Below are 15,386 nucleotides of genomic sequence, written 5' to 3'. Positions count from 1 at the left end.
AAATCCTACACAGACTTAACTCAAACTTGACAGAAATGAACTCACAACTCTGTCCCTCATCCCCCATCCAACAGCAAACAAAATAACTGTTTTTTTCTCAGTATAAATGTGGGGCCCAATTTTTTTGTATTATTTTTTATTATTTTTGTAATGTGAAGGAGTCCTTGACCTTGACTGAGTACCTTTGAGCATAATAATGGAACATCAGACATTAAATTAAACCATGCTGTGGTGCACCTTTAGCCCTCATCCTGAAATCACAAAGGTACCCTGAGAGCTAAGGAAGATATTTTAAGGACGGGGTGCCACGCTAACCACAAAATGGAGTGAGCGCCAGTGTTGGCCAGGCGTCGAAGCAGAGAAGAATCAGGCGAGCTCCTCTCAAGTCCGAGCCTGCTCGGCACAGCAGAGCTTTCTGCCGTCATTTCACAGCTGCAATACGCCGCCCCCCCGCGTAAACAGGGGTGCAAATGCCGCCATTTTCCCCACACACGCGGCACTGCCTGCCCCCACCCCTGGTGCCCGCCAGCAGCCCGTCCCTGTCTGCCCGCGGCCAGCGCACGGAGGCCTCGGTCAAAGGGATGTTTGTCAACGTCATGTGGTCTGTGGGCCACGATGGCGTTTGCATGCTAAGCAGCCCCTGCCTTTATGAAGGCGAGGATTAGAGATGAGAAGGTGTCGGAGCGAGCTGCCTTTCGGACACCTGCCATTATGATACGCAAACACACGCAGCCCTCGCTCGTCCGTCAGAGAGGTGCCTCAGCTTTGCATATGAGATCATCAGAATCAATCTGCTACCTTATTCGTTTTGTCCCCCCCCAACCCCTCCATTTTCATTCCCCGTGACAAATAAAGGCCTTCTAATCCAGCCACAAAAGTCCTTTTATTGGATGCTTAAGCTGTCGGGATCGGAGACGGGACTAGGTTACTTTTCGCAGACTGCCGCGTAATTCCTTTGTGCCCTCCTGCCCACCGCTTATCCTTCTGCTCGTGTGACAGTAGGAGCATGACCTGCTTATTACCTGCACATAAAAAAGCGCCTCCATACTGACCAGCTAGATGGACCACCGACCATAGACACTGCCTCCCCCACCCAGCTTCAAGAGCTTCTCATTGATCCCTGCGGTCCATCAGACTACACGTTCGATCGGCTAATCTATGCACCGGTGCATTTTTTGAGCCTCTAATTTTCTTCTTTTAAATGAAAAAATATTCCTCAGCGTTCTCTCCTATGATATGAGTCCCTTTGATCAATCATGTGTAGTTTTCACTGCTCTTCAGTGCTGAAAATGGCGGTAAGTGGACCTGACCAGACTAAACGAAGTATGTCGGACAAGAGGATGTCCAAGCAATCCAATAGACCAGTTCATAGAGCCAAAAATCTATACACTAAAGATCAGCAGTGTTGGCGTACAGCCTGTCTGCTTTGATAGCCCCTGCAATGAAGGCTTTTCTGTGCTGCCATCTTATCTACATCCTAAGAAGTGTAGCGATGCTCCACTGTAAAGACACAACACGGTATTTGAAGAAACACAACGATGCCAAACTGTAAGGACAATACACCACATCTGAAGAAGAGCAGCGATGTTGCACAGAAAGGACACAACACTGCATCTGAAGAAGAACAGCGATGCTTCACTGCAAAAACACAACACTGCATCTGAAGAAGAACAGCAATGCTGAACTGTAAGGACACAACACTGCATCTGAAGAAACACAGTGGTGCTCCACTATAAGGACGACACAATATCACATCTGAAGAAGAGCAGCGATGGTGCACTGTAAGGACACAACACCATACCCAAAGAAGAACAGCACAACACATAATATAAGGACGTGACACTGTAAGGATATAACACTGCATCTGAAGAAAAGCAGCAATGCTGCACTGCAAGGACACATCATTGCATCTGAAGAAACACAGCAATGCTGCATTTAAAGGACACAGCACCACATCTGAAGAAAGACAATCATGCTACACTGTAAGGACACAACACTGCATCTGAAGAAAGACAGCCATGCTGTACAGTAAGGACACAACACTGCATCTGAAGAAACACAGTATTGTTGCACTGTGTGAACGCATCACAGCATCTAAAGAAACACAACAGTGCTATACTGTAAAGACATAACACAGAATAGAAGAAACACAGTAATGCTGTACTGTAAGGACACAACATTGCATCTGAAGAAAGACAGTGAAGCTGTACTGTAAGTATACCATCCTTCTTGGCCTTCTACAACAGTTACTTGTTTGCTGCTTGAGTATTTGTTCCTAATATCTGCTTCCAAAACCCCCCAGGGTTCACCTGATTGGTTAGTCCAGCACACTTGGTTAGCATACACAATCCTATTCTCCTGGTTGCTCAACGAAAAACAGAAAAAAATCCCAACAATCCATTCTGTCAGCCATCCAAAATCAGCCTTGCGCTTGTCATTTCATTACAATAATAAATCATAACAAAAGGATCTTCTACCTCCAGTTCACAAACATGGTATCACTGCGGTATCACTCCAGACACAACCACTGCCTCCCCAGCCACAAAGATTACAAAAGCATAAAGTAACTAAACAAACCTTCTCCACGACCAGCATCACAGATCTGCACAACATCTGTGCCTGACTGGTGCAGTTTTTAATTCCAACATGCACTGGGTGAAGCATTTTGGTATGCATGTACATACATACATACATACATACATACAGACATACACATATGACATGTTTCCCAACGTACACAGAGTGTTGTACATATGTCGCACAAACATCTGGGAGATCACGTGGCATGCCTCAGAACTGTGCTCCTGATCCCCGTCCCTCACTGCGGCACCCTCTTCCCTGTGTCTGCCCACCCCTGGCTCCCCTCCCTCGAGGCAGCAGCAGCACAGGCTGTAGCACAGAGCGGGTCTCACCTCTGGCAGCGGCATGCCGTTGATGATGAGGTCAGGCTGCTGCGGGCCTTGCCCAGTGAAGGTATGATGATAGCCATGGTTGGGGGCGGCATTGCGTGAGTTCTGGCTCTCCACGTTGAGGAAGGTGCTCTCCGAGCGCCTGCAGCCCAGCGGCAAGGTCTGCTGATGGTAGTCGAAGTAGTTGAGCGAGGAGGTGAGAGAAGAGCAACTCACCACGTTCATCTTGTCGGTCTCCTCCACATCGCGGGGGACGAGTCTGATGTCGTTCTTGCTGAGCTTCTTCTTCTTGCCGGACTTCTTCTGGCTGCCGTAAGAGTACTCTGCCACCCTGTGCAGGTAGAAGAAACTGAACAGACTCAATAAAGCAGTGCTCTGCCTTTCCCGCCGGGCGCTCCGGGGGAGCCGCGGTCACATGACTGCCACCCGTCCGCCATGACACAGTCGCAGATCCATGCCGCGCGATTTGCGTGCATCGAGCGAGCAGCCGGGATGCGAGCATGCCAAGCCACAGACGCCACACTACACACCATTTACACAAGATGCGACGACATTTTGAGCACAGCACCGGGGACCGCGAGGGCCTTCAAAATTCAACCCCCCCCCCCCCAAACCGGCCTAAGGCCACGTGCTCCGGCTCGCAGCACTGCGAAATGTATCGCTTTTTTAATGGTAGAATGGCAATGCTGGCGGACGTACCGCTCCGTGTTAAATTTTGTGCAGGACTTCAGTGAGCACATCCTGTTCCCATCGGACCCGGGCCCAGGCTCCACAGTTCTTGAAGCAATCACCTATTTGCATAGCCTTACACAACACCCCTTTGCAGCCTGTTTGTTTTTTTGGACAGGGTTTCCCCCCCCCACTCTTTGTGCTAATACATGCATCCAAGGAAGAAAAAAAAAACAAAAAAAAAAAAACTAGTGCATAAATAACACCCCTAAACCCAGGAGGTTCTACGCCTTGTGCTCCACATTCCATTTTTCATCGAGATGCTGCCTGCGTCTCCCTCGTTCTCCTCTCTTCCATGGGGTGGGGGGTGGGGGGATAACAGCTGAACCTTATCATTCTGAGGGCATCTCAAAACAGTTTGCTTCCCTCGATTTAGAAAGAGAACGAGCGGGTGAGCGACTCGGCCTGCCTCCGTAACGGGAGAGAAAGTGCATCGTGCTGTCCTTGTTCTCGCTGCTTTGGTGTCTGAATGCGGGAGCGCCGTCCTGACAGCCAACAGCCAGTGAACACTAATTTGCAAATAATAAAGAGGAGTCTTTTCAGGGGGTTGCTACCTGAAAGCTCTGTGCATCAATGTAGATTAAAGCTCTCAGCGGGCGAAGCTTTTCAGATTGGAACAAAAAACGGCATTTTGTTTGAAAAAGGTGTGGGGAGTGTTATAGCCCCCATTTCCTTTCTTTATCTGCATGTGACTCGCCATCATGTTTCTCTGCTTTTTTCCCCCCTACTAAAGCTTTGCGGCATCCACTATTTATTTCTTGGCATGATGATTGGGATTCCATAACGCAGCCGTTCCCTTAATTAGGATAATTAAGAGGCACATTACGCTTTGGTATGTGTTTGCTGCCTCGGAGAGGGCTGCGGCAAGCTTCCCGTCGTCTGATCTGCACGAATGTGCCGGAACCCCATCTCCAAAACGAGAGGCAGTCCCGCCGAACGGAGGGCCCTTTCCTTATCATCAGGAGCCCCCGCACTGGGAGCTGGCGCATTCACGGCTATTTTCACACCAGGATGGCTGTTCTGGACCCAAAGGCCGTCACACGGGAACCACGGAGCGTGCCTAAAGCTCCATCTGGGCCGGGTACTTCCGGGTACCTGCCCGTGTATGAGGGTCTGCCCCCTCTCAGTACATTTACACGTCCAGCTTCCTCAGGTGACTGTAGTCAGTATGCTAACCCATCTCCAAGTAGACATGGAGGCCTAGTTGGTGTGTAAATGTGGCATCCTCCGCAAGCAGAAATAAAATTAATATTATACATGCCTGCTGTTTCCTCAACTATAGCAGAGCGCCCGGAGTATTTCATACATATTAATTAGTGACTTAGGAAACAAACACCATCTCTGGCCCCTCGGTAACCACAAGCAAAGCCTTCACTGTGCTTAATCGATGTGTAGCCGGTCACGTTTGATCAGTGATCGGATTCGTGGCTCTCCTGTAGAGCAATACACACGCGGGACTGTTTTAAGTGCTCAATAATTCCGTCACGTCTGCGGATGTCAACAAAAGTTATGTACGGTGTGAAATATGGAAATACTCCTGAGTTCTAACTCACAAATGTAATTTATATGGAAATGTCGAGTCTCCATGTAGCTCGGGGGGACAAACCTGCAAGTAAATGCTACAGATAATTTCATAATTTCAAAAGTGCGTTTCATGGCAATTATTCGTTCATGTGTTTTTATATATATATATATATATATATATATATATATTAATATTTATATTAATATATATATATACATATGTATGTATAGAAGCATCATGCAAATTTATATGATTTGTTTTAATGGATGCAATTTGAATCAGGACTTGGGTCACACACACACACGTATATATAAAATCTTTCAGTCAAAACTAATGCCTTTATTTCTTTATTTACCAGAAAGACTAATATGAATGAATTTATATATATATATATATATATATATATATATATATATATATATATATATATATATATATATTTATAAAGCAGTTGAGAACTGTGAATGTAGTGCTGGTAAATAAAATGATGCTTATGACTTATTGCTATTACATTTGTAAATGAAATTCTAATTTCAGAATAATCTGAGACTGATCTAAAAACAGGGCTACAATTCACCTTCATTTACATTTTATAGCTAAAATATACGAGGCCTGTATTGAAGTGGCATGAGTTTCTGTAACTTTTCTTTTAAATTATTATTATTGCTTTTATTATTATTATTATTATTATTGTTGTTATTTTTATTATATTATTATACATTTTTGGCATGCAGGGGAAAACAATTTTTCAAAATCCCAATAGCAAGGACAACTATTGATTAGCAAGAGATAAATTGGAATACCACACTATTTTACGCGAAGAGCACTCAGAGGTGCCTTGTATTTGCTTGTACGTAGGGATTATGGCGGGGATTAATTTGTGGCAGTACAGCTAAATATTAAAAGGTCCATTAAGGGAACAGGTTTATAAACACGGTGAGTTTCAATAATAAAAACCTTTCTGAAATGCTTGCACACCCTCAAAAACCATACGTGAAATTGAGTATTTTAACGTAATTCTTAGCAAATTTATACCAAAGTAGGAAAAAATGTTTTATTCCTTGTTACTGTTGTGGTTATATGAATGCAAGACAAAAATACGTCAAATTATTAGCATGTAGGCCTGTGTGTATTAATGTTTCGTTAATATTTTCTCCCTATAATGAATGAATGAATGAATGAATCTCAGCTACACCTACTGTATATTACCCCTGAAATGTCCCACGCAGCCTTTACTAAGGGGCTGAGAGTGACTACAGCTTTGTGAGCGCTGTGTTCCGTGCCAAAGACTGGGTCTGCAACGGTCCCACCCGACACGATGGCCCGTATCTGTGAATGACGGGGTCGCCAGCTGTGCTCTAGTCGCTTATATGCAGAGCGCTTTAGCGTTGAACTCCTACAGCATTCAAAGCAATTACTGACACAGGCGAGTAGCACCGGCACCACGGGCGAGCAAGTGCATGCATCCGGGCGCGCACACACATACTCCGTATTCATGCAACACCTTAAATGTTTTTTTAAATTATCTGATTTTGTTACGGTGTAAAATAAACCAAATATGCAACAAAATGATCATTATATAGAATATATTCATGTTTTTTTAGTATTACCTGCAGTTGTAAGTTCGAATTTCCTTGTTGTCCCTTTTGCACTTGACAGCCACAAATATCATCGTGACAAACAGGATGGCAGCGATAGAGCCCAGAGCAATGATGAAGATGAGCGACAGGTTCACCGGTCCCATGGATTCCTGCGTGTTCAGATCCGGCGAGAGGTAGATGACGATGAAAGCCGAGGCGGACAGCGAGGTCTTGCCGTGGTCGTGAGCCACCACGGTGATCTCGTAGGTGGCCTTGGCGTTCTCCCCGAACATCCTGGTGGTCCGGACCTCGCCGTTCACCTGATCGATTTCAAAGAAGGCCCGGTCCCCCTCCGAGATGGAGTAGGTTAACCTCCCGTTCTCGCCTTCGTCATAGTCGTCCGCCTTCACCTGTGTTACTAAATAACCCACCCCGGCGTTTCTCGGGATGGACACCTCGGCGGTACCGTTAACCAGAGGTGGGGTGGTCATAACGGGGGTGTTATCGTTGACGTCCAGGACGACGATCCTCACCGTGGCGTTGCTGGACAAGGACGGGTTCCCCCCGTCTTTGGCCAAAACTTTGAACTCAAATGTCCTGGTGTGTTCGTGATTGAAGGACCTGAGGGCGTAGATGTCGCCGGAATTGGGATTTATGGACACGTAGGTGAACACGGGCATGTCTCTTACTTGGGATGGCACGATCTGGTAGGTGACGGTGCCGTTCAAGCCCAGGTCGGGATCCCGGGCCGATACGGAAAGCAAATAAGCACCGGGAGTGTTATTCTCCAGGATCATTTCCTGGTAATGCGGCTTGGTAAAGTGAGGGGGGTTGTCATTTTCATCGGTCACTTTGACCACAAACGACTTGGTGGTTTTTAGGGAGGGGATTCCGCTGTCCTCGGCTTGGATTGTAAGGTTGTATGTGTCCCTCTGTTCCCTGTCCAGTCTCCCATCAACAAGTATAGTGGAGAAGCTCTCGTATTCCTGGAGTCTGAAGGGGACGTTACCTTGCAGTCTGCACTGCACCTTTCCGTTGGCCCCCGAGTCTTTGTCGGAAACCCTCACTAATGCTATGACATACCCAAGAGGTGCATTCTCACTCACCTCCACTATCTCACTGTGCACCGACAGCAGGCTAATTACCGGCACGTTATCGTTCGCGTCCATTACGTTCACTGTCACTTTGCAGTGAGCCGGGATCGAGTTGGGACCCAGATCTTTGGCTTGAACATCGATCTCATAAATATGCATGGCTTCGTAGTCCAAAACCCCGCTGACGGTAATCACGCCAGTTCGGGGGTCGATTTTGAACACGTCCCGCGTCTTCTCGGCCACGTAGCTGTTGAAGGAATACACCACCTCGCCGTTCGTACCTTCGTCGGGGTCGGTGGCATTTAGGTCAATTACCACCGTGTTGATGGGAGCATTCTCCATCACGTTTACTGTATAGACGGGCTCGTCGAAAACCGGATTGTTGTCGTTTGAATCAACGACTTTAATATTGAGCTGCACCGTGCCGTACTTCGGAGGGTCCCCCCCGTCTACCGCAGTGATCTCGTAAGTGTAGTGAGACTGTGTTTCTCTGTCCAGCATCTTTTCCACCACGAGCTCGGCAATCTTAGAGCCGTCTCCCCTAGTCTTGATCTCCAGTCCGAACAGATCGTTTGGGGTGATCTCGTAGGTCTGCACGCCAAAAGTACCTGAATCCGGATCGTTTGCCCCCTCTAGGGGAAACCGGGTGCCAGGGGAGGCGTTCTCAGAAATTTCAATGTCTATGTGGTCTGTGGGGAAGCGAGGGGCATTGTCATTGAGGTCCTTAATTTCGATTTTAATCACGCAAATTTCCATTGAGTTGGACATAACCTCCAAAGATATGTAACACTTCGGGTTCTGTCGGCAGGCTGCATCCCGGTCAATTTTCTGCTTGGTGATCAGGAGCCCAGCCGGGCTGATGTCCACCCAATGCGGCTCCGAATTGGAAATGACTCGCAGTGACGGTTGCCGGGGATCAACCACAAATCCGGCATCTTTCGCATCCTTCGCAACATTTGCAATGATTGTCCCCGCTCTTTGCTCCTCGTCTACTGAGTATTTCAGATTAATGACAGCATCGGCCCCAGGCCAGAACAGAAGAGCTATCAGGAGAATTTGTATAAAATCCATTTCCGCAGAGCTCATCGTACTTGTTGATTTTCTTCTGTTTAAAGTGAAATATTGTAGCCTACCTTCTGTAGGATACTCATATACTGCTGCCTGTGTAAATACCTTTAATAATCAAAGTGCAAAATCCTCCGGTGAATTCATTGGATTAAAAAGTTGTCAAGTGAATGTCAGATTTAACCAACAGAAACCAATTAGTACAGCTGCTGGTATAAACTACACGCTCCTTAATGTAATTTACTCGTTGTACGATAGAGGACCTGCCTTTCATCACTTCATTTTATCAATTATTACATTAGTCTCAATTTCCAGGATGCTACATTGAAAAATAATAACATTTACAGTACCGATTGGAATGCATTCTTATAAGAGTCAGAAAACGAATTTACCCACGTACTTGGATATGGCTGATAATAGGTTACAAACTGGGTGACAAGATTGGTATTGGGTACCGACCATTTTGAAGAAAAAAGAAACGGCCTAACAAATGGCCCATATTCTCAAAAAATATATATAATAAAGTAGTAGAGCATTCCGTAAAACGGGTCCACGAAATTGAAATAAAATTCCGAAAGAGATCTCCGTCTAAAAATGCATCAGGGTAATTCTCCTCTGCATACAAAAATTCCAGGTGCGTCCAGATGTATTTTATAATTAAAAATTGTGTTTTAAGTATAATTTCCACGAGATCCTTGACGTTTAGGCGAGCTTTCCGTTTCTTTTCAGAACTGTTTTTATTTCAAATTGCAAAGCCTCTTCAGTAGATAGAAAAGAATCCAGATCGAGGAAAACGCTGTCAGCCAGGGAATCTCAGAAGCGATGCCGTTGCAGGCAAACCTCTTAATGCTAACAGTCCAGTCCGCGATTTCCCAGTATGTCCAGTATGGCAGTAGAATATTTCTCTGACACTGGAAAAAAAAAGTCTTGCTTAAATAATTTCTTCAGCTGGAGCACATAACAGTGAACTACAACAAGCGATTTCCCAGGAGCTTGTATAAAAATGAAATAACAGTAAAAAATATTTTCCTTATAAATAAAGCCATGCAGCACTGATAGGAATCAGGGTTGCTGCGTAATCAGACGCTTTAATAATATTTAGCCTCCGAATGAGGCGCAAAAGCAAGCCGAGCGTCCAGCGTCGCTGACTCCGGTATGCGCTCAGCTCGCATCTCCAGGACAAACTGCCGAGCGCGCAGCCCAGCGCCTGTCGCTCAGTCTGAGGGCCTGCAGCCCCGCTAGCCAATCAGAGGCTACGAGAGGGGGCCCGATTGGCCGATGGGCGGAGCTAGCTGCACCATTCAAACTCCGCGAACTTCGCTATGATCCGACATAAGAATTATCGACCGGATGGAGTACGAAATGTTTCGGCTTAATTTTTCTAATAGCGCATGCATTTACATACAAAGGAAATAATATTACAAATGGGGAGGGACTTATGTAGCCTTTTTTAATCTTAACTCTAAATTTGCGATTAACATGGAGGCTATCTATACGCATATACCTTAATCCATATTTTGTTGCTTCAATACATGGGCTTTAAGTAAGGTACCATCTGCACTGGTTTATCTTGCTTTCTTTCTTGTTTAGTATATTATTCGCCAGGATGTATATTGTTCCCAGTATTGAGAGGGGTGTCAACAACGACGTGAACGAATATAAATGGAATATAACATCATGGTATTGTTCATGGTATGGTTGTCGGATTAAGGTTGGACAGAGATACCATCTCACCAGATCTCTTTCACGAGTATGCCGTTAAAGGACAAACAAGCGATATTCTTGCATATTCTAACTGTATGTATGGCTCTTCCTGTATTGCTATTTATTTTTATTTTATTGCAGTTTGAATATTTTCACCACAAAGGGATAGCCAGCTCCCTTGTCACTAAAATGCATAGTAAATTTGTAAAATGCATTCCGTGTAAGAGACACAGAAACAGTTGGCGATCATTGGTATGGCGTTAACCCGTCCGCAGCCACAAGTGGCAAACTGGCACAGGTGCGCAGCGGAGGCAGCGGGGATCGCAAGCGCAGACCGAGCGACGGGAGACAACGATGTTTTTGTTACTGAAATCATGTCTGTCGTGGTGAGGGGGTGGCATTGTGTGAATATTTAAACTACAGCTATTTCTATTGTTACGGTGAGAGAAACACGCTTAATTATACTTGATAGCTCTAAGGAGAATAAAGACGTTCAGAAAAGGTTCAGCGCATTCATCATTTCCCTGTTCTGTTCACCCACGGATCCTGATAAGAATACAAATGAAGACTGCGAGGTGATTTTCTCCCATTGCAAATATCTTGCCGGCTTAAACATGCTCTCCCAAGAAATAAGCGAGTGCATTTGATCTTATGTGAAGTACATTTTTAAGTCGTGACACGCAACCCGCCGCTGGTTCAGGATTCCCCGTAATTGTGCGCTATTGTCCGAGCGGAGGAGATTTTTTTTCTTTTTCTTTTTTTTTCAGTCACAATGCAGTTGTTACATGACACCGAGGAATTACACTGAATTTCGTTACGGGGAGCAGAGACGCCTATTTCGACCACTAAGGTAACAGTGGTCTGCTTGGGCATCCGTAACCTTACGCGTCGTTAAGGTTTATCGCGATCACAGCGGTGCATGTAAGGTGCTTATTACTGCTCTATGCGCTGCTCTGCATAACTGATGGGATCAAGAGCGTCATCTGTTAACTCGTATTAGTTAAGGCATGACAAGATCAAATGCTTTAATTGTGCCAGGTGAACAGGTACAACTTCACGCGTTAACTGTAATCACAGTCCAGAAGGGTGCAAGAATAATACCTTAGTACAGAAAAAACGGGTTTAATGTGTAAATGCTGAAAAAGCACACATTAACCCACACAATTGGCCACTTACAGGTAAAATAGATACGGGTTTTAATAATTTAGGCCTACCACGACCGATCACACCTGATGATTTTATAGATTCCTTTGGACATAGTTTTGTTGTAGCCTATATTTATGCGTATTATATGATATATGTCTTATTTATTTGACGAGTTGAACAACGTAGTCCTCATATTGACTCGTTGGCCTTCTTTTTGCTAATACAAGCCTGCCGACGTCATACAGTTTCCTGCTAATAGAGAGAACATGCATATTTTACAGTCTCTGTCGGCTGAATTTTAAAATCCGTTCTCCAGGGCTTTTCATTATATGTATATGCACATAGGGAAGATTTTAAGCATCAAAGTATTCCTTATGATTTAGTGATAATTGCCCGAGGTTTATATGTGATAATAGTGGATTAACCTAGTCTCCAGATGGCCGAGAAATTCCTCCTCGCTGTGCACACAACGTGAGACACCTTGGCTCGGCAGCAAACGGATGGCTTATGATATTCACACCGTAACTATTGTCTCCCTTTGTAACTTTCCGTGGAGGGTTGGGGTGGGGGGGGCGATGTTGTGCTTTCACTTCACATAAAGGCAAAGGCACATGTAATTCTGATTATAAAAATACTCGGCGGCTGCATACTTTCATGGAGAGCTTTCAGGCGGACGCAGGCTTAACGACTCCCCTCACCGAACAGGTTGATTTTCTGTCAATAGCCCCACAGCCTATATCCGCCCTGCCGCCTGTAAATACATTAGCTATGAACATACTCGCTTCTTAGCTTACATGAAGCTCACTTAAACTTTCACACTCAAATAACACCGTATCTTAAATGTGTATTGCATTAACCTTGTGATGTAAGTCACAATGTCAGGGTTAAAATAGACCAAGTCCACCCATATATATATAGCCCCTCACACACACACACACGTGTTTCATGAATATGCATATTGTTGGACTGGAACACGCATATTGTTTTAACTGTATAAGCGTAACTACTTTGGCCCGAGTTGCTCTCTGTTTTGTCATTTCCTCGCCCGTTTAAAGCTCAAATCCGGCGATGATGCATTCATGTGGTTCATGTACTCTGGATCGTATTGATCAGTACGGGAAACATGGCGCCACCAAGATTTGATTGAGCTGGAAAATGTAGCCCGCGGGCGATTCTCCTACTAACGAGCCTCCCGGTGATCGCTGTAGCCTATATTATCCTTGCAGGCTGGTAGGGAAATAAGACACTCAAAGTAACGGCAGCTATGCTCCCAGAGAATTGCCTTCCATATTTTTACCGCATGAAAAGATAAATAATTGCTTCTCACATGACTACATAGACTTTATAGAAGCTTTTTACACAGAGGTTGAACTAGGATTACTGTTTCAAACAATGTAGCAGAATTTATGAACGCGGCTTTCCTTGGATTTTTTTTCACTTTGTATATGATCCCGCATAATCTACGTGATTGTGTCCTATGTCTACAGTATTTGTTCTTTTTTTGCGACTGGTTAAACGCGCTTTATATGCGCATCCCTTCAGATAAACAACGGAGGAAAGGAAAGAATAGTAATTCCCTGCTTTTGGCTCAGATCAAAGCTGTATAAAAATATGCCAGCGCCGTTTAATGATTTCTCAAGCGGCTCGATTAATTATTTACTCGAGGTATAATTTATCTGAATAGACGTAAAACTATTTCTATTTAATTTTAATTCAGATTTGTTTACTCATGTATGGATTGCACCATACAAAACAGCGATACTTTATTTGAGCATAGGTTGCCTCCCAACTCCGTGAAACAGGAATGATTTTAGCGCAATGGTACATGTACACCAGAAATAGATTTCACCGCATCCGAGTCAATATTTGGGTGGCAGGAGTCACAGTGGCCTTAAAATTGTAGCATTAAGCGAATTATATTAAATGCTGCTATTGTGAGCCTTAAACACGCCCCCATCCTCTTCCCATCTCCACTTGCCACTCCGCTTGCAAGTTTGGCTCTTGTAACAAGAAACTATTCCGATACCAGTAGCTGTAAAAGTCACAAGAGCGACACCTAGTGTCTATTTGACGGTTGTCTCGTTTACACTATTGGGGGCAAAACGTGGAGTGGCGCGGTTGCGTTGCTCCCAACGGGCTATAAATAAACAAATAAACAAAGATTTAAAGCTGAAACAGAGACTAGGTATAAAAAGAGTCAGTCACCTTTGCATGTCTTCACCATAGGCTTGTTTAAAACATCTGTGCTATACTGTCTCAGGCTTAAACAATAAGATCACAGCCTTTTGGGTCACAGTTGTCCCTCAATGAGGGCGGCTGCAAAAACACCAGGCCGCAGTGTGATGTTGCTGGATAACATTTGGGCTGCTGGTGTTAGAGGAGCAGTCTGGGCCAAGTCAAATACCTGTCAGATATATCAGCCAATGCAGTTTCTTACAGGTCTGCACCCTTTTCACATCTTCAAGTGCTTTGTTGCAGTAGTGTAAAATTAGGCATCATGAAAAAAAAAGCAAGTTTGACAAACAGAACCTTTTTTACCTCATTATATTACTAAGCAACCTTAAGCATTTACAGAGTTTACAGATTGTTGCTTAGTGAATATGCACCATAATATAAAAGCAAAATCTCAGTTCTACAGAGAATTGTAAGATCTAACACACTCTCTAATCAAATTACGCAATGCAAAAATTATTTATGTATCAGAACTCCGTGGATGCAGGTAGGCAATGATACAGATACCCAGCGTTCAGAATGACCCCCCACCCCCACTCGCACATACACACACTTCCTGCCACTTTTGCATTGTACCTTGACTCTATGCGATCAGACACAAACTGATAAAAGCCAAAAACATCAATCAGCCACCTGACAACGACTCCCACGCCCTCCCCTTCCAAAGGGCTGAGAAAGTCCTTTTTTGTGACCTTGCGGCTATTCGTTTGCTTGTCTCACTGAATCATACCTGAAGCATAGAACAAATACAGGCATCTTGGAGATTCACACTGTCAGGTCACTCCAGTTGCTCAGGATTTACTGTCATGCACCTTTAAAAATATGTACATATTTGCCAGTGTATGTGTGAGTATGCTTTATACATAATTAAACATGACGGAAATGCACGTTGAAATGAATATTTTTCCTATTTCTGTGAGATGGACAGCTTGTAAGATGAGCAAAAAGGGTCTGTTTGGATGGGGAGTACTGATGCTGGCAGTGCAGTGACCTAGAAGGACTTTTATAAGGCTGATTTAAGAATAATGAGGAAACATACATAGTCTGTAGCGAACAACAGTCAACAAGACCAGCGGCAAACACTGGCTTTGTGAAAAGCCTGTCCATTTGTACCAGACCCAGTTTGTGAACAGCCAGTCCATTTGTACCAGACGCAGTTTGTGAAAAGCCTGTCCATTTGTACCAGACCCAGTTTGTGAACAGCCAGTCCATTTGACCAGACGCAGATTGTGAACAGCCAGTCCATTTGTACCAGACCCAGTTTGTGAACAGCCTGTCCATTTGTACCAGACCCAGTTTGTGAATAGCCAGTACATTTGTACCAGACCCAGTTTGTGAATAGCCAGTACATTTGTACCGGGCCCAGTTTTTGAACAGCCTGTACATTTGTACCAGACCCAGT

General features: G+C 44.7%; 1 protein-coding gene across 4 annotated transcripts in view; it reads right to left on the bottom strand.

Annotated features, from left to right (window-relative positions):
* pcdh19 (protocadherin 19) overlaps window positions 1-10,105 on the bottom strand; it is a 48,440-nt gene extending 38,335 nt beyond the window's left edge. Inside the window, exons 1-2 of one of the 4 annotated variants that reach the window (XM_023794892.2) lie at window positions 6,774-10,105; window positions 2,913-3,258 (exon numbers count right to left, since the gene is read on the bottom strand). In XM_023794892.2, the coding sequence (XP_023650660.1) occupies window positions 2,913-3,258; window positions 6,774-8,923 (2,496 nt within the window). In that variant the 5' untranslated portion in view covers window positions 8,924-10,105. The remainder of the gene's footprint in view (window positions 1-2,912; window positions 3,259-6,773) is intronic. The other 3 variants (XM_023794894.2, XM_023794893.2, XM_023794895.2) reach the window with 3 other exon arrangements.
* Window positions 10,106-15,386: the final 5,281 nt, after the last annotated feature.

This window comes from Paramormyrops kingsleyae, chromosome 10 (assembly GCF_048594095.1).
Source record: "Paramormyrops kingsleyae isolate MSU_618 chromosome 10, PKINGS_0.4, whole genome shotgun sequence".
NCBI classification, from domain to species: Eukaryota; Metazoa; Chordata; class Actinopteri; order Osteoglossiformes; family Mormyridae; genus Paramormyrops; species Paramormyrops kingsleyae.
This window is presented reverse-complemented; position numbering and strand designations above follow the sequence as displayed.